The sequence below is a fragment of the Delphinus delphis genome, chromosome 10, assembly GCF_949987515.2.
Source record: "Delphinus delphis chromosome 10, mDelDel1.2, whole genome shotgun sequence".
Classification (NCBI taxonomy): domain Eukaryota; kingdom Metazoa; phylum Chordata; class Mammalia; order Artiodactyla; family Delphinidae; genus Delphinus; species Delphinus delphis.
In genome coordinates this window covers 101,959,363-101,983,300 of record NC_082692.2, presented here as the reverse complement: position 1 = coordinate 101,983,300, position 23,938 = coordinate 101,959,363, and the positions used below count along the sequence as shown (strand labels likewise).

At 43.6% G+C, this 23,938-nt stretch overlaps 1 protein-coding gene across 1 annotated transcript in view; it reads left to right on the top strand.

Moving 5' to 3' along the window:
• CFAP92 (cilia and flagella associated protein 92 (putative)) overlaps nt 1-23,938 on the top strand; it is a 163,744-nt gene that overhangs the window by 57,259 nt on the left and 82,547 nt on the right. The window contains 6 exon segments of the mRNA XM_060023135.1: nt 1,876-2,171; nt 5,997-6,187; nt 6,823-7,027; nt 11,489-11,609; nt 12,513-12,620; nt 21,178-21,299. Of these exon segments, the coding sequence (XP_059879118.1) occupies nt 1,876-2,171; nt 5,997-6,187; nt 6,823-7,027; nt 11,489-11,609; nt 12,513-12,620; nt 21,178-21,299 (1,043 nt within the window).

Sequence of the window (23,938 nt, the reverse complement as noted above, 5' to 3'; positions counted from 1 at the left end):
TCTGCAACAGCGAAGTGTGTGTGGAGATTCCGCACCCATTCGCTTGAACAAACTACTGCCCAGGGGCTTGGTACCGGGGTCCCCGTGCGCCACTCCAGCCTCATCATCCCTTCCCTGAACTTGCCACACGTTTTCACTCCGCTTGGCCTTTGCATATGCTGTGTCCTCTGCCTGGAATGCCTTCCCTTGCTTTCCTCGCCCGGCAGACCCCACAGTTTGGCTTTTGTCACCTCTTCCGTGAAGCCTGCCCCAACCCCTCCGGGCAGTCGCTTCTGCGATGTGTCCCTCCGCCGCAGCCCCTTTGGTGGTCTGTGGTCTTCTACATCGGGAGCAGCAGCTAGGGGTCCCTTATCTGGGGGTGGGGGGCAGGGTGTCCGTCAGATAGTCTGGCTTTCAATCCAGTGCTGCCATATACCTGTGTGACCTCAGGCAAATAGCTTCACCTCTCTAAGCCTCGGTTTCCTCATCGCTGAGTTTGGCGCTCATGATGACTAAAAAGAATTCTCGTGATATTTGAAAGACATCAGTGACAGAAGCAGAGTCTGTGCCAGAGAGGATGGGGGGTGGGGTGGGGTCGGGTCATCTGAATTTGCAGAGCCCGGTGCTTCCTTTGCCTTCATCAAAGAACGGGAGGGGGCCGCTGATGGAGCTGTAGTGGGGGAGCTGGCAATGCCTCTCCCCTGTACTGCAGGTAAGGCTCAGGCGCATAATAGGTGCTCACGTTCAGAGCAGGAATTCCTGAAAGACTGAATGGGGGCTTCCCTGGCGGTCCAGTGGTTAAGACTTCGCCTTCCAATGCAGGGGGTGTGGGTTCGATCCCTGGTCGGGGAGCTATGACGGCACATGCCTCACGGCCAAAAAAACCACAAAAAACCAAAACATAAAAAGCAATATTGTAAAACATTCAGTAAAGACTTAAAAAATGGTCCACATCCAAAAAAAAAAAAAAAAAAAAGACTGAGTGGATAAGCGAATAACTGAAGGCATAAAGGCAGTTGGTTCTGCATTTGTATACAACTCTCTGCCGGACCTTGTCTGGGCACCTGGCCTGGGACCAGCGAACGAGGCGGGGAGCCCCGCCCCCAGGAGAGGAGCCCCGCCCCGGGGCTGCGGCCACGCGCGTCTCCTAGCAACCGCCAAACATAGCGGCGAGGCGGCTCCTGCGGGCCTCCCTGCCCGGGTGGACGCACCAGGTCCTCTGAGCCTCCTCGGTGAGGAGGCTGTGCAGCTGCTGTGCGAGCTGACCGACGCCGTCGTCTGAGCCCACGCGGCTGCCCAGCGCGTCCGCTCACAGGTGCCGCAGGTACCCCCCCATCCGCCCCGGCCCCCGCTCCAGCTGCGCAGCCCCTTCTTAGCGTTCGCTGGCGTGCGGCGTCCATGGAGGGCGTTCGTGCCCGGAGCCCAGTACTCAGTGCTCGGTCGGGTCTTGCCTCGGGGTCCTCGCCCTCCTTGGCCTCAGCAGGCTCTTGCGCGTGCTGCCCCCAAACCAAGGTCATACTGTGCTTTGGCACAGCTAACCCGAGGCCCTCACCCCCCACCCATTCCCTTGTGATTCTTGGGGAATTGCACTCACCTGGAGCAGGCATTCCAGACGTGCTGAATGATTAACTTTGATCTTGAAAGGAGGAACAGCTGGGGCCGGGAGGACGGGACTCAATTTGGAGACGCTAGCTTTGCTGATTATCACGGTTACTGACGGCATCATTCTCTGAGGTTCATCTAATCTTTATTGAGTGTCCGCTGCGTGCCAGGCAGTGTCTGAGGCCTTGGCTGGTCAGCCCGGAACAGGACAAGGCACGGGGGAGAGGAGGGGGCAGGCAGGGCTTCCCTCCTGGGGGCAGTGGTGGTGATGGCCGTGCCTTTATTTCCTTGCAGCCGGGAGTGCCGGCCGGGGGGGCCGCCCTGCCGCATGTAGCTGCCGGCCTGTGAGTGGGAGGACGAGGACCAGGCGAGCATGAGGACCATGTCCTCCATGGGCAGCTTTTACCAGTCCGGGAGCGAGTGTGAAGTGGAGGAGAACCTGAAGGTTAGGGCCTGGGCCCAGGAGTCGGCCACCGGCTACCAGTGCAGCGGCGAGTCCTCAGAAGGGCCTGCCAGCACCTTCGACTCGGACGTGCCCCACGTTGTCCCCTGCAAGTTCATCATCTCTCTGGCCTTCCCAGTGACCGCGGGTAAGTGTGACAGCAGAGAGGGGGTGTACCAGTGACCTTCTCCCAGGAGTGTAGGGCACCTGTGCTCCCTCAGTAGGGTGGCCAGTGCCAGGAGCAGAGGTCCGGAAAGGAACTGCCACTTTAGGGCCCACTGTGGTCCAGGCAAGGAACAGTTTATGGGCTTCACAGACTCAGTCTTCTCAAAACCCCAAGAAGCAGGTGATGTTATTTCTGCTTTTTGAAAATAAAGAAGTGACGGAGAGGTTAAGGCATTTCCCCCGCCCATAAGCTGGTTGTGCATCATCTAATTCCTTGTTTAAATACAGACTCTCAGATTATTGGATCAAAATCTCTGAGTGCAAAGGTAATCAGCTACTACCCAAAACCGCTGTGTAACAAATACAAACAACTCCCCATTTCATTGGCTTCAAACAGAAATCCCTGTCCTGGGTGAGCAGGCCAGCTGATCTAGGCTGGGCTTCCTGCAGTAGCTCTGCCCTGCTTCTGTCTCTGTCATCCTCCTCTCGGATGTGTGGGCAACCCAGATGCATTCCTGTCCTGGAAAGGCAGGGCACAAAAGAGGGCAAGCCCAGTCACCCCGGCACTCTTCAGGTCTTTGGACACCTCCCACCTGCAGGCATTTTATTGGCCAAAGCAAGGCACATGGTTGAACCCCAAGATTAAGGGCAGAGAAAAGTACTCCACTTTTTTTAAGGTGGACTGTCTTTTTTTATATCAGCTTTTTAATTGAAATATAGTTCATTTACAATGTTGTCTTAGTTTCAAGTGTACAGCAAAGTGATTCAGTCATATATGTTCTTTTTCAGATTCTTTTCCATTGTAGGTTATTAGAAGATATGGAGTATAGCTCCCTGTGCTATAGAGTAGGTCTTTGTTGTTTATCTATTTTATATATAGTGGTGTGTATATGTTAATCCCAACCTCCTAATTTATCTCCCCTCCCCTACTATCCCTTTTGGTAACCATACGTTTGTTTTCTATGTCTGTGAGTCTATTTCTGTTTTGTAAATAAATTCATTTGTTTCATTTTTTTAGGTTCTGCATCTAAGTGATATATAATATTCGTTTTTGTCTGACTTACTTCACTTAGTATGATAATCTCTAGGTCCATCCATGTTTCAGCAAATGGCATGATTTCATTCTTTTCATGGCTGAGTAATATTCCATTGTGTATATATACCACATCTTCTTTATCCATTCTTCTGTCGATGGACATTTAGGTTGCTTCCATGTCTTGGCTATTGTATACAGTGCTGCTATGAACACTGAGGTGCATGTATCTTTTTGAATTACAGTTTTCTGAAGATCTATGCCCAGGAGTGGGATTGCAGAATCATATGGTAACTCTATTTTTAGTTTTTTGATGAACCTCCATACTGTTCTCCACAGTGGCTGCACCAATTTACATTCCCACCAACAGTGTAGGAGGGTTCCTTTTTCTCCACACCCTCTCCAGCATTTACTGTTTGTGGACTTTTAATGATGGCCATTCTGACTGGTGTGAAGTGATGCCTCATTGTAGTTTCGATTTTTCATTTCTCTAATAATGAGTGACATTGAGCAACTTTTCCTGTGCTTGTTGGCCAACTATATGTCTTCTTGGAGAAATGTCTACTTATGTCTTCTGCCCGTTTTTTCATTGCGTTGTTTGTTTTTTTGATATTGAGCTGCATGAGCTGTTTGTAAATTTTGGAAATTAATCCCTTGTTGGTAGCATCATTTGCAAATATTTGCTCTCAGACCTTAGGTTATCTTTTGATTTTGTTTATGGTTTCATTTGCTGTGTGAAAGCTTTTAAGTTGAATTAGGTCCCATTTGTTTATATTTCCATCACTGTAGAAGACGGATCCAAAAACATATTGCTGCAATTTATGTCAAAGAGTGTTCTGCCTATGTTTTCCTCTAGGAGTTTTATAGTATCCTGTCTTACGTGTAGCTCTTTAATCCACTTTGAGTTTGTTTTTGTGTATGGTGTTAGAGAATGTTCTAATTTCATTCTTTTACACGTAGCTGTCCAGTTTTTCCAGCACCACTTACCACTTATTGAAGAGACTGTCTTATCTCCAGTGTATATTCTTGCCTCCTTTGTCATAGATTAATTGACCATAAATGCGTGGATTTGTTTCTGGGCTTTCTATCCTGTTCTGTTAATCTCTGTGTCTGTTTTTGTGCCAGTACCATACTATTTTTTTTTTGTGGTACGCGGGCCGCTCACTGTTGTGGCCTGTCCCGTTACGGAGCACAGGCTCCAGACACACAGGCTCAGCGGCCATGGCTCACGGGCCCAGCTGTTCCGCGGCACGTGGGATCTTCCCAGACCGGGGCATGGACCTGTGTCCCCTGCATTGGCAGGCAGACTCTCAGCCACTGTGCCACCAGGGAAGCCCTACCATACTGTTTTGATCACTGTAGCTTTGTTGTATAGTCTGAAGTCAGGGAGCATGATTCCTCCAGCTCTGTTCTTTCTCAAGATTTCAGGGTCTTTTGTGTTTCCATACAAAAATGTGTTTCCATACAAAAATTTTTGTTCTCGTTCTGTGAAAAATGTCTTTGACGGTTTGATAGGGATTGTGTTGAATCTGTAGATTGCCTTAGATATTATGGTCATTTTAACAATATTGACTCTTCCAATCCAAGAACATGTGGTATATCTTTCCATATGTTTGTGTAGTCTTTGATTTCTTTCATCAGTGTCTTATAGTTTTTGGAGTACAGGTCTTTTGCCTCCTTAGGTAGGTGTATTCCTAGATATATCAAGAAGTACTCCATTTTTTGATATGTCTTTTTTTGTTGTTCTGCCTGAAATATCTCCCCACGATGATTAATTTCAACTTCTCCTTGTAGTTCTGTTGATGGTTGCTTCAGATATTTTGGAGGCTATTTGGTTAGGTGTATACCATGTTTTAGAATTGACCTATCTTCTTGGTGAATTGAATTTTTGGTCATTGTGTGTGACCTCCTCTATCCATAATGGTGCTTTTTATCTTTGGTTGGTTGATATCAAGCAAAAGAGCCTGGAAAAAGACATCTGCAAATACCACCCAAAAGAAAACTGGTGCTTATTTGATTACCTTTAATCCTCACATCTCTTGCAGCATCTCCCAGATTTGTTTTTCTTAGTTGGGCACTTATTCCAAAGGCGTTTACAAAATAGATTGCTGTGCAGCTCAACTTATGAGACCTCGCCTGCGAGTATTTTTATGGTGCCAGTACCTTCGAAGGATCTGTCTTTGGCTGGATATAAAATTCTAGCTTCAATGTTTTTTCCTTCAATACCTAAATAGTTATGAATTTATTTATGAATGTTTATGTAAATTGTTTACTTAAGAGAAATGAGGTCCTGTGTATCCTGTTCTACAACTTGCTCTTTAAAAATTTGATGACCTCTTAGATATCTTACAGGACATGAGCAGACCTGGCTTTACTTTGTTGTTGTTTGTTTTAAACTCCTATATCGTATTCCATCGTATGTGTCTAATTTATCCTACCCTGTATTGGTGGGGTTTTTTTGTTTTTTTTTTAACCTGCCTCTTACTGTCAAGACTAGGGGCAGGCAGGTAAGTGCCTACAGTAAAAAAATTTAAGGAGATGCTCACCTCGGAGTCACGCGCTATAATTCCGCGCACTGGCTTCCAGCCCTGGGGCTGCTCCTCTGGTGGCTGGGAGGACCGGACATGCATCTTAACTCCAAGCGGGTGGCAGTGGGGAGTCTGCACACGGCACCTCCTCCAGCCTTGGGCTCTTCTTCGTTCCGGGGAATTGTGGAGACGGGTCTGCTTTCCCAAGTGAGGTTAGAACAAGTCTCATTACATCTGTATCTTCTAGGTCACAAAGGAAAATATTCAAGTTTGGTTGCACAGTACAGGAGACACCCTAAAATGGACAAACCTATTGCAAAGGTTCGCCATTACTACCACATCGAGTACTTCCTCCTGCCTGGTGATGGGGAGCCTAAAAAGGTCGATGTGGTGGTGTTTCCAGCCTTGGCCAAAGTGTTCCTGGATTCAGGAATAAAGGTGAATGTGTTGTGAGTATGAGTGTGAGTGTGTGTGTGTGTGTGTGTGTGTGTGTGTGTGTGTGTGGCCTTGCATGTAGTCTGATACTCACAAGAAATAGCAAGAGCCACAAAGGATGCTCACTTCCCCTGGAACTTGCTAGAAATGTAGGATCTTGGTCGCCACTCTAGGCCTACTGGATGGGAATCTGCATGAACCTAATAATACTGATAGCAACTCTATGATTTTCTCTGAAGGTATTTTTACCTAATAATTTCTTTGGTGTTTCAAAAGTTTTGGCAGCTCTTGTTATTTCTTTCTGTGTGTACACGTGAGTATGTGTGTGTGCACACCCGCCACCCGCACACACACGCACACTCCCGCCTGGGGCAGGGCTCTGGGTCAGGATGGGGAGTCCCTGGGGGGACACTCTTTGCAGGGAATTGCTTTTACTTTATTTTTCCGAGCAACCCAGAGGCGTGCAGGCCCCTGTCTGCGGCACCCATTTCCTGATTCCCTTTGTGAGTTGGGAGCCAGGAGGGAGTGGGATGCACAGACAGACAAGCGGAAGGTAGGGCCTTCCACATCGTGGCAGCGGTCAGATCTTGGCCTCTGAGCTTTCAACGCTGAGAGTCTCTTGTTGTCCTTTTACACAGACCATCAGGCCATGGCAAGAAGGGGACAGGGTCTGGGTGTCGTGGGCCCAAAGTTTTAACATCAACATGACAAAGGAGTTACTAAAGAAAATAAATTTTCACAAAATCACCTTGAGGCTCTGGGACACCAAGGACAAGGTTTCGAAAAAAGCCAAGAATTATCGATTAAAACCTTCTGGGTTTCTGGAAGATGCAGGATCTTTTGGTGAGTTCATGGCATTCATGTTTGATTTGCAATGTTTCCGCAGGCGTGTGGCTTCTCACTGGTAACAGCAGAAAAGCCAGCCAGCATCTCCTCGTTTGGTGCATCTGGTTTTCCTGGGGCCCACGCTGGTTTCTGTCAGCGCAGTGACACCCCCCTCCCTCCAGGGCATGTGTGGTGATGGGAAGGGCGCCCCAAGTCTGTGTGCCGCCCGTCAGCCTCCACTCTGAGCAGTGCTGAGGCGGGCACCCACCACCGGCCTGTGTCCCAGGATGAGTCTGGTGTGCTCCCTGAACAAAAAAATTAGAGGCTATCGAGAAACGAAACAGAAAACTCGAAAGTCCCACAGCCCTGTTTCCATTAGGCCCTTCAGACTCTTCCTCATGTAAAAATTACTGTATCAGTGCCAGAAAGTCTCCTTTCGAACTCCCCTCAAAGGAGAGAGGCCTACGTTGAAGTCACGCAGCTGAATTGAACCCTGTCTCCATCCCGAGCTAATGGTGACCTTGGGCACCTACTTCGTCTGGCCAGATGCCTGGGGGCAGGGTGGTGGGAGTGCGCCCCCTTCCCCCCGCAATAAGGAGGATTGCATTGTGTAGAGGGAATTTTAAAACTATAATAAAATGCTGCCACTTAAAATATGCAGCAGTATTCTTGTAAGATACAACCCAGTTTTCAGAGATATTAGAAGGTAATGTCGACGTGCTCCAGAGAATGGGGGGAATGAGGTGCTGTTACAGCTGCTGATCGTGGCTTCCAGACAAGTACAGCCCTCCCCACTTTCCATGAGCAAAGTAGGCCTGGACTTGCTTGTAGCGAGAGGCAGCGCCAGAATCAGAACCCAGTTTTGTGTGACTGGAAAGTTTTTTCTCCGGTTTCCAGCCTGCGCTCCTCAGAGAGCCTTCCTGACCTTGGGGGCTTGGGACTTCCGAGTTTTAATCTTTCATTGCTATCCCGGGTTTCTTAACCTCGGCAGTGTGGGCATCTTGGGTCGGATTGTTCCTTGTTGCAGGGACCGTCCTGGGCACTGGAGGGCTGTTAGCAGCATCCCTGACCTCTACCCACTAGACGCCAGGACTAGCCTCCCAGCTGTGTCAACTAGAAATTTCTTCAGACGTTGTCTGCAGGTGCAAAATCGCCCCTGGCTGAAAATCACTGATTTGCCTCTAAACTACTAGTCCTGGGTGAGAAAATGGGATTCACGTTCTCTTTTCTCACTTGGACCAAAGGAAAGACCCATGTTCTCAGAGCGTGGGCTCTAAACCACCCACATTGGACGCACTTGGAGTGCAGCCTCAATGCAGATTCCAGGGCCTGCCCCGGAGCTGCCGAGCCCAAATTTCTGGTAAACATCTGCCTGGCAGTGGGCTTACCCTGGAGCAGAGGTGCCAGGGTGGGTGTACCAGGAGGACTTCCTGGAGAAGGGGCCATGGAGACAAGTTTGGAAGGGTAAATGGAATCAGCCGGCCGGAAAAGGGATGAGGACGGGTGTCACAGGCCCTTCAGTGAGGGCCCATGGGCCTTTTGCTGTGACCGTCCTTGGGGCCACTGCACCTCCTTGAACCCTGTCCCACGCCTGGCATCACTGCCTCTTAAGTTAACTAATTTTTTCCGTTAAAAATATCAGTGTGTGTTCACTTTGCAAAACAATTTAGAGGTAGATTAGCCAAAGGGAGAAAAAATTAAAATCATATGATGTCTGAGCAGAGACAGCCATTGCTAACATTCTCCTGTGCATTTTACAACTGGGTACAAAATTTTAACAAAGACGGATCCAGTGTACATACTGTCTTAAGTCCTGCCTTTTTCCACTTAAGAAGTTATCTTTTTGTTTTATTTTGGAGGAGCTTTTTTTAATCAATATTTTTTTAATTGAAGTATAGTTGATTTATAATGTTTACCACTGTACACTAAAATGATTCAGTTATTTGTGTATACATTCTTCTTTTTAAAAATATTCTTTTCCATTATGGTTTATCATAGGATATTGACTATAGTTCCCTGTGCTGTACAGTAGGGCCTTGTTGTTATCCATTCTATATATAATAGCTTAGATCTGCTAACCCCAACCTCCTGCTCCATCCCTCTACCAGGCCTCTGCCCCTTGACAACCACCAATGTGTTCTTTGTATCTGTGAGTCTGTTTCTGTTTCATAGATAGGTTCATTTGTGTCATATTTTAGATTCCACATATAAGTGATATCATATGGCATTTGTCATTCTCTTTCTGACTTACCTCACTTAGTGTGATAATCTCTAGTTGCATCCATGTTGGTGCAAATGGCATTATTTCATTCTTTTTTATGGCTGAGTAATATTCCATTGTATATATGTACCGCATCATTTTTTTTAACATCTTTATTGGCATATAATTGCTTTACAATGTCATGTTAGTTTCTGCTGTATAACAAAGTGAATCAGCTATGCGTACACATATATCCCCACATCCTCTCCCTCTTGAGCCTCCCTCCCACCCTCCCTATCCCCCCCGCTAGGTGGTCACAGAGCACCGAGCTGATCTCCCTGTGCTATGCAGCTGCTTCCCACTAGCTATCTATTTTACATTTGGTAGTGTATATATGTCAATGCTACCCTCTTACTTCATCCCAACCTACCCTTCCCCCTCCCCATGTCCTCATGGTACCACGTCTTCTTTATCCATTCATCCGTTGATGGACATTTAGGTGGTTTCCATGTTTTGGCTATTGTGAATAGTGCTGCTATGAACATAGGGATGCATGTATCTTTTTGAATTATAGTTTTGTCTGGATATATGCCCAGGAGTGGGATTGCTGGATTGTATAGTAATTCTATTTTTAGTTTTCTGAGGAACCTCCATACTGTTCTCCATAGTGGCTCCCACCAACAGTGTATGAGGGTTCTCTTTTCTCCACATCCTCTCCAGCATTTGTTATTTGTAAGACATTTTAATGGTGTCCATTCTGACCAATGTGAGGTGGTACCTCGCTGAAGTTTTGATTTGCATTTCTCTAATAATTAGCAGTATTGGGCATCTTTTCACGTGCCTATTGGCCATCTTTATGTCGTCTTCGGAGAAATGTCTTTTTAGGTCTTCTGCCCATTTTTGATTGGGTTGTTTTTTTGTTGTTATTGAATTGTATGAGCTGTTTGTATACTTTAGAAATTAAGCCCTTGATGGTTGCATCATTTCCAAATATTTTCCCCCATTCCGTAGGTTGTCTTTTCATTTTATCTATGGTTTCCTTTGCTGTGCAAAGCTTATAAGTTTGATTAGGTCTCATTTGTTTATTTTTATTTCTGTTGCTTTGAGAGACTGACCTCAGAAAACATTGGTACGATTTACGTCAGAGAATGTCTTGCCTATGATCTCTTCTAGGAGTTTAATGGTGTCATGTCTTATGTTTAAGTCTTTAGGCCATTTTGAGTTTATTTTTGTGTGTGGTGTGAGGGTGTGTTCTAACTTCATTGATTTGCATGCAGCTGTCCAACTTTCCCAGCACCACTTGCTGAAGAGACTGTATTTTTCCCATTGTATATTCTTGCCTCCTTTGTTGAAGATTAATTGACCATAGGTGTATGGGTTTATTTCTGGGCTGTCTGTTCTGTTCCATTGATCCATATGTCTGTTTTTGTGCCATTACCGCACTGTTTTGATTCCTGTAGCTTTGTAGTATCACCTGAAGTCTGGGAGGGCCATGCCTCCTGCTTTGTTCTTTTTCTTCAGGATTGCTTTGGCAATTCTGGGTCTTTTATGGTCCCACATGAATTTTAGGATTATTTGTTCTAGTTCTGTGAAAAAGGTCATGGGTAGTTTGATGGGGATCACATTAAATCTGTAGATTGCTTTGGGTAGTAGAGCCATTTTAACACTATTAATTCTTCCAACCCAGGAGCATGGGATATCTCTCCATTTCTTTGAATCCTCTTCAGTTTCCTTTATTAATGTTTTATAGTCCTCATTGTATAAGTCTTTCACCTCCTTAGTCAGATTTTTTCCTAAATATTTTATTTTTGGGGGTGTGAGTTTAAAAGAGATTGTTGTTCACATTCCCTATCTGATATTTCATTGTTGATGAAGAAGTTATCTTCTTTTTTAAAATTTATTAAATTTATTTATTTTTGGCTGCATTGGGTCTTCATTGCTGCACGTGGGCTTTCTCTAGCTGTGGCGGCTCTTCGTTGCGGTGCATGGGCTTCTCATTGTAGTGGCTTCTCTTGATGCAGAGCATGGGCTCTAGGTGTGTGAGCTCAGTAGTTGTGGTATGCGGGCTCAGTAGTTGTGGCACGTGGGCTCTAGAGCGCAGGCTCAGTAATTGTGGTGCATGGGCTTAGTTGCTCTGTGGCACGTGGGATCTTCCCGGACCAGGGCTCAAACCCGTGTCCCCTGCGTTAGCAGGCAGATTCTCAACCACTGTGCCACCAGGGAAGCCCCAGTGTGTATTTCTGATTGAGTCCATGATGCCTTCTTCTCCTGCATTCTAGAGGAGGTGAAACATTTGGTTTTAAGTCAGAGAAGATCGTCTGAACAGGGCATTCACATCAAAGCGAAGCTGCATCAGGACCACACACCAGGGAAGCCAGAAAAAGCAAGAAAATGCTTAAGGTCTGGACATGGTGAGTGGAGACCCCGGCAGGGAAGGTGGTTGGTTGGCGTAGCTGGAGTGGCACATGTGCACTGGCGTCCGCCCCGCGCGTACGGTGGCTGTGCTGTACCCCTTCACCCTCCGAAGTGGGCGCGGCTCTCCCTGCACGACTCTTTCATTGTGGATTCTTGCCATTTCATTTTTGTGACTTACCAAAAAAAAAAAAAAAAAAAAACCCAAACCTTTCCTAGCCGTAGAAGTTAGGTACATCTTTTTTTGTTTGCTTTTCAGAATATTCAGTGAATATGCTGGGTTGGCCAAAAAATTCGTTCGGGTTTTTTCCTTAAGGTGTTACAAAAGCACAAAACAAGCAGGGAAATAAGCTATCGTTCTGTCTCCAGGGACAAACGTAATATTTTGGTTATCATATTATGGCAACTCCTTTGTTTTTGTGCTAAGATTTTTTTTTTTACATGGATGAGGTTATTCTGGACACATAATTTTCTGTTCTGAGATTACTACATCACATGCACTGTCCTGTTTCCTTAAGAACTTTCCGTAAACTTCATCTGTGGTTACTTTGTAATATTTCCTCTGCTGGCGGCACTGTAATGTGCTTAACTATTCCCTGTTGGTGGGAACTTAGGAATCGTGGGGGGTGTTTTCTGTATTCTCTACGGTGCTGAAGTGGACAGTTGAACAGATGATAGACTTTTCTTCTTTTTTGTTCTCTGGGGGGTTAGATAAGGACCGAGGGGCCTTCTCTTGCCTCCATTTGTCCAAAGTAACCATAGTTATTCTGTGTATTCATTCATTACTCACGTATTATTGACAGACCTTTATACTGAATGCTTGGGGACTGTTGCCCGGGGGCTGGCATTGCGTGTGCGTTAGTGAACTCGTATAGAACAGGAAGTTTGGAGACGCTGGCTAACATTACTGGCTTCTCACCCAGCAGAAAAGGCAACTCTTCCCAAGACCACCAAGGACGATGAAGAGCTGCTCAGGACGGAAGATCTTGACACAGTACGGTAAGGATGGCCCTGTGTTATTTTGGGGTGTGGGAGTGGAACCCCCTCTTGTACTTGCCCCACAGATTCTCACCCAGAGTCATGTCGATTTTTGGTAACTTCAGTTATGTTCGATCTCACGCAATCCAGCTGAGATGAACGGAACGGAGAGAGGCGTGCTGTGCCTTGAGTGTGTGTTGTGCGTCGGGCCCCATGCTGTTGCGTGCGTTCCTGTATCGCATTTAATCGTCAGCATTATCACCCTGTGGGGTGGTATTACCATCTCCATTTCCTCCATAAAGTCACTGAGAGGTTACGTGATTTTTACAAAGTTATACAACTAGAATTCTTGGTCATCTTGAGAGTGTTGGTAACGCCAGGATCCCAACCCACACCTTCAGATAACTGAGTCCACAGCCTTTCCTGTTGGGAGTGTGGTTGCTCTTGGGGCCTCCTGTAGCCTAATGAGGGTCCAGCAAAGGAGGCTTCTCAGATGCTGTGGGGAGTCAGGGAGAATGGAGGCCCAGCTGGTGGCTTGACGGCATAGGATGGGAAGAACCAGAGAACATGTCATTTTTTTCAAAAATTTTATTGAATTATAGTTGATTTACAGTGTTGTGTTAATTTCTTCTGTACAGCAACGTGACTCAGAACATGTTTTAAAGTGTTGATTAAAAAATTTTTTTGCAGGAATTTACAGATTAATTTGGGGAGAATTGACTCCCCCCCCAGAATATATATATATATATATATTTTTTTAACATCTTTATTGGAATATAATTGCTTTATAATGGTGTGTTAGTTTCTGCTTTATAACAAAGTGAATCAGTTATACATATACATATATCCCCATATCTCTTCCCTCTTGCGTCTCCCTCCCTCCAACCCTCCGTATCCCACCCCTCTAGGTGGTCACAAAGCACTGAGCTGATCTCCCTGTGCAATGTGGCTGCTTCCCACTAGCTATCTATTTTACGTTTGCTAGTGTATATATGACCATGCCACTCTCTCACTTTGTCCCAGCTTCCCCTTCCCCCCTCTGTGTCCTCAAGTCCATTCTCTACTAGGTCTGTGTCTTTATTCCCGTCCTGCCCCTAGGTTCTTCATAAACATTTTTCTTTTTTAGATTCCATATATATGTTAGCATATGGTATTTGTTTTTCTCTTTCCGACTCACTTCACTCTGTATGACAGAATCCAGGTCCATCCACCTCATTACAAATAACTCAATTTCGTTTCTTTTTTATGGCTGAGTAATATTCCATTGTATATATGGAATATATATATTCCATATATATATTGTGCCACATCCTCTTCGTATATATATTGTGCCACATCCTCTTCATCCATTCATCTGTCGATGGACACCTAGGTTGCTTCTGTGTCCTGGCTATTGTAAATAGTGTTGCAGTGAACACTGTGGTACATGACTCTTTTTGTGTTTTTGTTTTTGTTTTTTTTTTTGCGGTACGCGGGCCTCTCACTGTTGTGGCCTCTCCTATTGGGGAGCACAGGCTCCGGACGCACAGGCTCAGCGGACATGGCTCACGGGCCCAGCCGCTCCGCGGCATGTGGGATCTTCCCGGACCAGGGCACGAACCCGCGTCCCCTGCATTGGCAGGCGGACTCTCAACCACTGCGCCACCAGGGAAGCCCCTTTGTTTTTTTTTTATGTCTGTGTGGATAGTGGTAATAATCCAATAGTAGTATTATCATCAACAACAGATTTTAGAAAATTTTTGAATTTTATTTTATTTATTTATTTATTTATTTTTTGCGGTATGCGGGCCACTCACTGTTGTGGCCTCTCCTGTTGCGGAGCACATGCTCCAGGCGCGCAGGCTCAGCGGCCATGGCTCACGGGCCCAGCCGCTCCACGGCATGTGGGATCCTCCCGGACCGGGGCACGAACCCGTGTCCCCTGAATCGGCAGGTGGACTCTCAATCACTGCGCCACCAGGGAAGCCCTATTTTATTTTTTTATACAGTACGTTCTTATTAGTCATCAATTTTATACACACCAATGTATACATGTCAATCCCAATCGTCCAATTCATCACACCACCGCCAAGCCCCCGCCGCTTTCCCCCATTGATGTCCATACGTTTGTTCTCTACATCTGTGTCTCAATTTCTGCCCTGCAAACTGGTTCATCTGTACCGTTTTTCTAGGTTCCACATATACACGTTAATATACGATATTTGTTTTTCTCTTTCTGACTTACTTCACTCTGTATGACAATCTCTAGATCCATCCACATCTCAAAAAATGACCCAATTTCATTCCTTTTTATGGCTGAGTAATATTCCATTGTATATATGTACCACATCTTCTTTATCTATTCGTTGTCTATGGGCATTTAGGTTGCTTCCATGACCTGGCTATTGTAAATAGTGCTGCAATGAACATTGTGGTGCATGTGTCTTTTTTATTTTTTTAATTCTTGGAGGGGATTTTTTTTTATTCAAACAGAAAGTCACAAAAATTATAATCATCCTCATCAGTTCACTCAGTCCCATGTAATTTTTTTTCATCTTGATCTTTTGTTAGCACTTTTATGAACTCATCTGTTTTCCATTAGAGTTCTGAAAATGCTTCTTCATTCAGTTCAGCAGTACAGTCAGTTACCAGAAACCTGTACTTGTCAGAGTCTTTTCCATGAATTCCTTGAAGATGAAACCCTTTTATAGGAACATTTTTGCAAAAGCATCAGAGTACACCCAGAACTGTCTGTAAATGACAAAAGACTTAAATATGTCCACGGTTAAAGATTTGATGAAAGTTCATAATTATGCAATTGACAAGGAAATTTAGTTATTTCTGAGATATACACTTTAAAGTAATAACTAGAATTATGACTTATAACATTATACCAGAACATATAAGATTTTTAGAAATTTCATGTAATGTCTGAAACATTTATATTAACATATTTCCATACAAATAACCCAAAGAAAGTGTAGTATTAGTTGGGTTTTTTTTGTTTTTTTTTTATACTGCAGGTCTTATTAGTCATCAGTTTTATACACATCAGTGTATACATGTCAGTTCCAATCGCCCAATTCAGCACACCACCATCCCCATCCCACCGCGGTTTTCCCCCCTTGGTGTCCATACGTTTGTTCTCTACATCTGTGTCTCAACTTCTGCCCTGCAAACCAGTTCATCTGTACCGTTTTTCTAGGTTCCACATATGTGTGTTAACATACGATATTTGTTTTTCACTTTCAGACTTACTTCATTCTGTATGACAGTCTTTAGATCCATCCATGTCTCAACAAGTGACTCAATTTCGTTCCTTTTTATGGCTGAGTAATAGTCCATTGTATATATGTACCACATCTTCTTTATCCATTCGTCTGTCGACGGGCATTTAGGTTGCTTCCATGACCTGGCTATTGTAAACAGTGCTGCAGTGAACATTGGGGTGCATGGGTCTTTTTCAATTATGGTTTTCTATGGGTATCTGCCCAGTAGTGGGATTGCTGGATCATATGGTAATTCTATTTTCAGTTTTATAAGGAATCTCCATACTGTTCTCCATAGTGGCTGTATCAATTTACATTCCCACCAACTGTGCAAGAGGGTTCCCTTTTCTCCACACCCTCTCCAGCATTTGTTGTTTGTACATTTTCTGATGATGCCCATTCTAACTGGTGTGAGGTGATACCTCATTGTAGTTTTGATTTGCATTTCTCTAATAATTAGTGATGTTGAGCAGCTTTTCATGTGATTCTGAATGTCTTCTTTGGAGAAATGTCTGTTTAGGTCTTCTGCCCACTTTTGGATTGGGTTGTTTGTTTCTTTAATATTGAGCTGAATTAACTGTTTATATATTTTAGAGATTAATCGTTTGTCCGTTGACTTGTTTGCAAATAGTTTTTCCCATTCTGAGGGTTGTCTTTTCGTCTTGTTTGTAGTTTCCTTTGCTGTGCAAAAGCCTTGAAGTTTCATTAGGTCCCATTTGTTTATTTTTGTTTCTATTTTCATTACTATAGGAGGTGGATCAAAAAAGATCTTGCTGTGATTGATGTCAAAGAGTGTTCTTCCTATGTTTTCCTCTAAGAGTTTTATAGTGTTCAGTCTTACATTTAGGTTTTGAATCCATTTGGAGTTTATTTTTGTGTATGGTGTTAGGGAGTGTTCTAATTTCATTCTTTTACATCTAGCTGTCCAGATTTCCCAGCACTGCTTATTGAAGAGACTGTCTTTTCTCCATTGTATATCCTTGCCTCCTTTGTCATAGATTAGTTGACCATAGGTGCATGGGTTTATCTCTGGGCTTTCTATCTTGTTCCATTGATCTATGTTTCTGTTTTTGTGCCAGTACCATATTGTCTTGATTACTGTAGCTTTGTAATATAGTCTGAAGTCAGGGAGTCTGATTCCTCCAGCTCCGTTTTTTTCTCTCAAGACTGCTTTGGCTCTTCGGTGTCTTTTGTGTCTCTATACAAATTTTAAGATGATTTGTTCTAGTTCCATAAAAAATACCATTGGTAATTTGACAGGGTTTGCATTGAAGCTGTAGATTGCTTTGGGTAGTATAGTCATTTTCACAATATTGATTCTTCCTATCCAAGAACATGGTATATCTCTCCATCTGCTGCTATCACCTTTAATTTCTTTCATCAGTGTCTTATAGTTTTCTGCATACAGATCTTTTGTCTCCCTAGGTAGGTTTATTCCTAGGTATTTTATTCTTTTAGTTGCAATGGTAAATGGGACTGTTTCCGTAATTTCTCTTTCAGATTTTTCCTCATTAGTGTATAGGAATGCAAGAGATTTCTGTGCACTAATTTTGTATCCTGCCACTTTACCAAATTCATTGATTAGCTCTAGTAGTTTTCTGGTGGCATTTTTAGGATTCTCTATGTATAGTATCATGTCATCTGCAAGCAGTGACAGTTTTACTTCTTCTTTTCCAATTTGTATTCCTCTTATTTCTTTTTCTTCTCTGATTGCCTTGGCTAGGACTTCCAAAACTATCTTGAATAATAGTGGTGAGAGTGGACATCCTTGTCTCGTTTCTGATCTTAGAGGAAATGTTTTCAGTTTTTCACCATTAAGAATGATGTTTGCTGTGGGTTTGTCATATACGGCCTTTATTATGTTGATGTAGGTTCCTCCTATGCCCAGTTTCTGGAGGGTTTTTATCATAAATGGGTGTTGAATTTTGTCAAAAGCTTTTTCTGCATCTATTGAGATGATCATATTGTTTTTATTCTTCAGTTTGTTAATATGGTGTATCACATTGATTGATTTGCCTATATTGAAGAATCCTTGCATCCCTGAGATAAATCCCACTTGGTCGTGGTGTGTGATCCCTTTGATGTGTTGTTGGATTCTGTTTGCTAGTATTTTGTTGAGGATTCTTACATCTATATTCATCAGTGATATTGGTCTGTAATTTTCTTGTTTTGTAGTATCTTTGTCTGGTTTTAGTATCAGGGTGATGGTGGCCTCATAGAATGAGTTTGAGAGTGTTCCTTCCTCTGCAATTTTTGGAAGAGTTTGAGAAGGATGAGTGTTAGCTCTTCTCTAAATGTTTGATAGAATTCACCTGTGAAGCCATCTGGTCCTGGACTTTTGTTTGTTGGAAGATTTTAAATCACAGTTTCAATTTCATTACTTGTGATTGGTCTGTTCATATTTTCTGTTTCTTCCTGGATCAGTGTTGGAAGGTTATCCCTTTCTAAGAATTTGTCCATTTCTTCCAGGTTGTCCATTTTATTGGCATAGAGTTGCTTGTAGTAGTCTCTTAGGATGCTTTGTATTTCTTCAGTGTCTGTTGTAACTTCTCCTTTTTCATTTCTTATTTTATTGATTTGAGTCCTCTCCCTCTTTTTCTTTATGAATCTGGCTAATGGTTTATCAATTTTATTTATCCTCTCAAAGAACCAGCTTTTAGTTTTATTGATCTTTGCTATTGTTTCATTTCTATTTCATTTATTTCTGCTCTGGTCTTTATGATTTCTTTCCTTCTGCTAACTTTGGGTTTTGTTTGTTCTTCTTTCTCTAGTTCCTTTAGGTGTAAGGTTAGATTGTTTACTTGAGATGTTTCTTGTTTCTTGAGGTAGGCTTTTATAGCTATAAACTTCCCTCTTAGAACTGCTTTTGCTGCATCCCATAGGTTTTGGATCGTGTTTTCATTGTCATTTGTCTCTCGGTATTTTTTGATTTCCTCTTTGATTTCCTCAGTGATCTCTTGGTTATTTAGTAACGTATTGTTTAGCCTCCATGTGTTTCTGTTTTTTATGGTATTTTTCCCTGTAATTCATTTCTAATCTCATAGTGTTGTGGTCAGAAAAGATGCTTGATATAATTTCAATTTTCTTAAATTTCCTGAGGCTGGCTTTGTGACCCAAGATGTGATCTATGCTGGAGAATGTTCCATGCGCACTGGAGAAGAAAGTGTAATCTGCTGTTTTTGGATGGAATGTCCTATGAATATCAATTAAATCTATCTGGTCTATTGTGTCATTTAAAGCTTCTGTTTCCTAATTTTCATTTTGGATGATCTGTCCATTGGTGTAAGTGAGGTGTTAATGTCCCCCACTATTATTGTGTTACTGTCAATTTCCTCTTTTATAGCTGTTAGCAGTTGCCTTATGTATTGAGGTGCTCCTATGTTGGGTGCATATATGTTTATAATTGTTCTATATTCTTCTTGGATGGATCCTTTGATCATTATGTAGTGTCCTTCCTTGTCTCTTGTAACATTCTTTATTTTAAAGTCTCTTTTATCTGATATGAGTATACTTTCTTTTGATATCCATTTGCATGGAATATCTTTTTCCATCCCCTCACTTTCAGTCTGTATGTGTCCCTAGGTCTGAAGTGGGTCTCTTGTAGACAGCATATATATGGGTCTTGTTTTTGTATCCATTCAGCAAGCCTGTGTGTTTTGGTTGGAGCATTTAATCCATTCACGTTTAAGGTAATTATCGATATGTATGTTCCTATGACCATTTTTTAAATTGTTTTGGGTTTGTTTTTGTAGGTCCTTTTCTTCTCTTGTGTTTCCTATTTAGAGAAGTTCCTTTAGCATTTGGAACTGGTTTGGTGGTGCTGAATTCTCTGAGCTTCTGCTTATAAAGCTTTTGATTTCTCCCTCGAATCTGAATGAGATCCTTGCCAGGTAGAGTAATCCTGGTTGTAGGTTCTTCGCTTTCATCACTTTAAGTATATCATGCCACTCCCTTCTGGCTTGTAGAGTTTCTGCTGAGAAATCAGCTGTTAACCTTGTGGGAGTTCCCTTGTATGTTATTTGTTGTTTTTCCTTTGCTGCTTTCAGTAATTTTTCTTTGTCTTTAATTTTTGCCAGTTTGATTACTATGTGTCTCGGCATGTTTCTCCTTGGGTTTATCCTATATGGGACCCTCTGTGCTTCCTGGACTTGGGTGACTATTTCCTTTCCCATGTTAGGGAAGTTTTCGACTATAATCTCTTCAAATATTTTCTCTGGTCCTTTCTCTCTTTCTCCTTCTTCTGGGACCCTTATAATGTGAATGTTGTTGCATTTAATGTTGTCCCAGAGGTCTCTTAGGCTGTCTTCATTTCTTTTCATTCTTTTTTCTTTAGTCTGTTCTGCAGCAGTGAATTTCACTATTCTGTCTTCCAGGTCACTTATCCATTCTTCTGCCTCACTTATTCTGCTATTGATTCCTTCTAGTGTAGTTTTCATTTCAGTTTTTGTATTGTTCAGCTCTGTTTGTTTGTTCTTTAATGCTTCTAGGTCTTTGTTCAACATTTCTTGCATCTTCTCGATCTCTGCCTCCATTCTTTTTCCGAGGTCCTGGATCATCTTCACTATCATGATTCTGAATTCTTTTTCTGGAAGGTTGCCTATCTCCACTTCATTTAGTTGTTTTTCTGGGGTTTTATCTTGTTCCTTCAATTGGTACATAGCCCTCTGCCTTTTCATCTTGTCTGTCTTTCTGTGAATGTGGTGTTTGTTCTACAGGCTGCAGGATTGTAGTTCTTCTTGCTTCTGCTGTCAGCCCTCTGGTGGATCAGGCTATCTAAGAGGCTTGTGCAAGTTTCCTGATCGGAGGGACTGGTACATGACTCTTTTTGACTTATGGTTTTCTCAGGGTAGTGAATTGACATTTTTACATTTTGTAGTTCTCCCATCCATGATCATGGTGTATCTTTTCGCCTAATTCAGCTCCTCCTTTATGAATTTTAATAGGGTTGATTTTTTTTCTTCCTATAGTTGTTGTGGATAATTCCTGTAAAAGAATTCCTAAATATTTTAGAGTTTCAGTTGCTTTTTATAAAATATATTATTTTTTCCATCATAAATGATAATGCAAGTTTGTCTGCAGACTGCCAGCCTCAGCATGACTGGGAGCTTGTTAGAAATGGGAATCTTAGGGACACCCCAGGCTTGCTGAACCACAATCTGCATTTTATTCAGTGATTCATATGCATGTTGAAATTTGAGAAGCAGTGGGTTAGAGGAATGCGGTGTTATATTTTTAAAAGTCTGCTTACATGCAGTCCAGTAAATAAATTACTAGACCTGGTGCCTGACTTTTCTCACTTTCGTTTATTTTTCTCTTTGTGAATTTTCTAGATGTGGTACTTCAAGGCCAGTTGTTGCTTTGGGAGGGGCAACCGCGCCAGACATGGAGGAGTTAATTGAGAGGCCGTCATTTAGCAGCTTAACAAACTTGTTGGAAAAGCAAACATTTCAAAGTAAGTTAGGATGGGACTTCGGAAATTTATAGTATAAGTAGACCTGGAAAAGAATTATGAAATATTTCAAATTCAGGATACTTCAATAAGATTCAAATTTTATTCAAAAGCAAAAACTACTACATGCAATTTTAACTTACCCGGTCCATCTCACCTCATCCGTCCGTCCATCCATCCATCCATCCTATCCCATCCCATCCCATGCCATCCCATGCCATCCCATGCCATCCCATCCCATCCCATCCCATCCCTTCCCATCCTTTCCCATCCCATGCCACCCATGCCATCCCATGCCATCCCATGCCATCCCATGCCATCCCATCCCATCCCATCCCTTCCCATCCCATGCCATCCCATGCCATCCCATGCCATCCCATGCCATCCCATCCCATCCCATCCTTTCCCACTCCACCAGTATTTCTGTGCTCCTGGTCCATGGTGTTGTGTGTATGGGAAACATGAAAATCTCTAATATTGACCAGAGACTTCCAGATAAATAATTACACTTCTATGTGATAGATGCTGTGTAGGGTGGGTATGTGGGATGTGGGGGTGGAGAGGCTGTCTTTGGAAGATGAGAAGCCATTTGCTTCTTACGGTGGAATGAGGGAAATGGCACTCCTGAAAGCATATGATCTGTGTCCGACTCCCAGCAAGGACCCTCGGGTCCCTGAATCTACCTCCTCGTTCTTGGCCTAGATCTCCTCAGCAGTGTTTCAGCAAGCGGTTGTGTTTCCAGTATGACGTGGAAAATTCTAGAGCCGGGGCACTTGCTTCCCGTTTCCCATTTGTTGAGCTGTAACTGCTGCAAATCGTTTCCTTAACCCTCAGTCAATCTGCTTTTCCCGGTTCTAGTCCAACCCTGAAGCTTCTGGAGTCAGGCTCCTCACTGGCCGTAGGAGATGTAGGGGAGTAACATCAGTCCTGTTTTTCAGGCCCTAAAAGACTAGGAACACCTTGCAACTCCTTCCGAGTTTTCTCTTTCCAGGTTAAACAGCCTCAGTGCTTTTTAATGTCCTTTAAGCATTTTAATGAGGTTTTCAAGCCATGCTTCTTTTTCTGAAGTAGAGAAAAGTACACAGAAAAATGTACAACGATGTACCCACAATTTAGGTATTAATATTTTGCCGTATTTCCTTTATTTCCTTCTTGTTCCTTTTTTCTTTTCTTTCTTTCTTTTCTGTTTTTTTTAAAGAAATAAGAGGCTACAGATACAGTTTATGCGCCCTTGGCTTCCCGTGCTTTTGAGAAGCGTACAGCCACCCTCGCCTAGAAATCGGTGTAACCCTCCCCCCTCGCGCCCCTCTTTCTCACACGTTCATACAACATTGTAGTGATTTTTTTTTTTGTATTTTTGTTTTTGCGGTTCGCGGGCCTCTCACTGTCGTGGCCTCTCCCGTTGCGGAGCACAGGCTCCGGACGCGCAGGCTCAGCGGCCATGGCTCACGGGCCCAGCCGCTCCGCGGCATGTGGGATCCTCCCGGACCGAGGCACGAACCCGTGTTCCCTGCATCGGCAGGCAGACTCTCAACCACTGCGCCACCAGGGAAGCCCTATAGTGATTTTTGGTTTCGTGAGTTACAGAAATGACTCCACGCATGCGTATTTAACAGCAGCTTGCTCTTTCTCTCGACTTTATTTCTAAGATTTATTGGTGTCAGTACATCTCAGTCCAGCCCCTTCTACCTTCTGTAAAGTGCCCTGTTGGCTAGTGCCCCCTTCATCCCTGCAGGCCCCGCTGAGGGATGTTTGAATAGTCACCAGTTTCCTGCTCTTACCAGGAACTGTCCTTGCGCGGGGTTCCAGCGCACGCGTTGGAGGGTGTAGGGTGCATGCCCGGTGGGATCACGGGCGTAGGAAATGCGCTGTGACCGCTCAGGGTATGCTGCCTGTTTAGGGTCCCGGTTGTACTTCTTTGCCCTCCTGACAGCAACCCCGAGAATTCGCGCTTCTCCACATCACCCTTGCATAGTCAGGGGCCCAGTTCCTGATTATAGGGATGGAGACTATCTAGAATGCTTATCTGGTCAGCACTTAGGTCATTTTCCTATTCCCATTTCTTCACTTATGTCGTTCTGTTGTGTTTAAATTTTTTTTCTTGTTGATCCCCAAACCTTTTTTTTTAAGGTCTTTTGAATAACTCTGCGTAGTTTCGTGCACTGTAAACCTCACAGGCTGGGGTCTGTATCTTACCCTTTCCCTTCATGTAGGGTGTCTTGTTGTGTACCCCGGGTGTTCACCTCTTGCCGTCCAGTTTGTACTTTGGGTAACACTTGAGAGACCCTTCCTCAAACAGATGGCAGTCTAGTCTCCCAAATATTCTTCTAATGATTTTGAAGTGTTTGTTTTCCACCTTCAGTGTGCAACTCATTTTGCATACGGAACGAGGTGCCCTATAATTTCATTTGCCTCCAGATGGACAGTCAGTATCATTGATGGACTGGTCCATCTTTTCCCACTGATTTGAAATGCCACCTCTGGCCTCTGTTAAGTCTCCCTATGTGTGTGGCTCTATTTCTGGGCTTGCCTGCAATGGTCTGTCCTATTGGTCTCTCTGTCACAGAACCTATAGCTCATGGTTTTAGTTACCCACACTTATGTGTCTTATCATCTCCTTTTTCTTCTTGATCTAAGCTGGG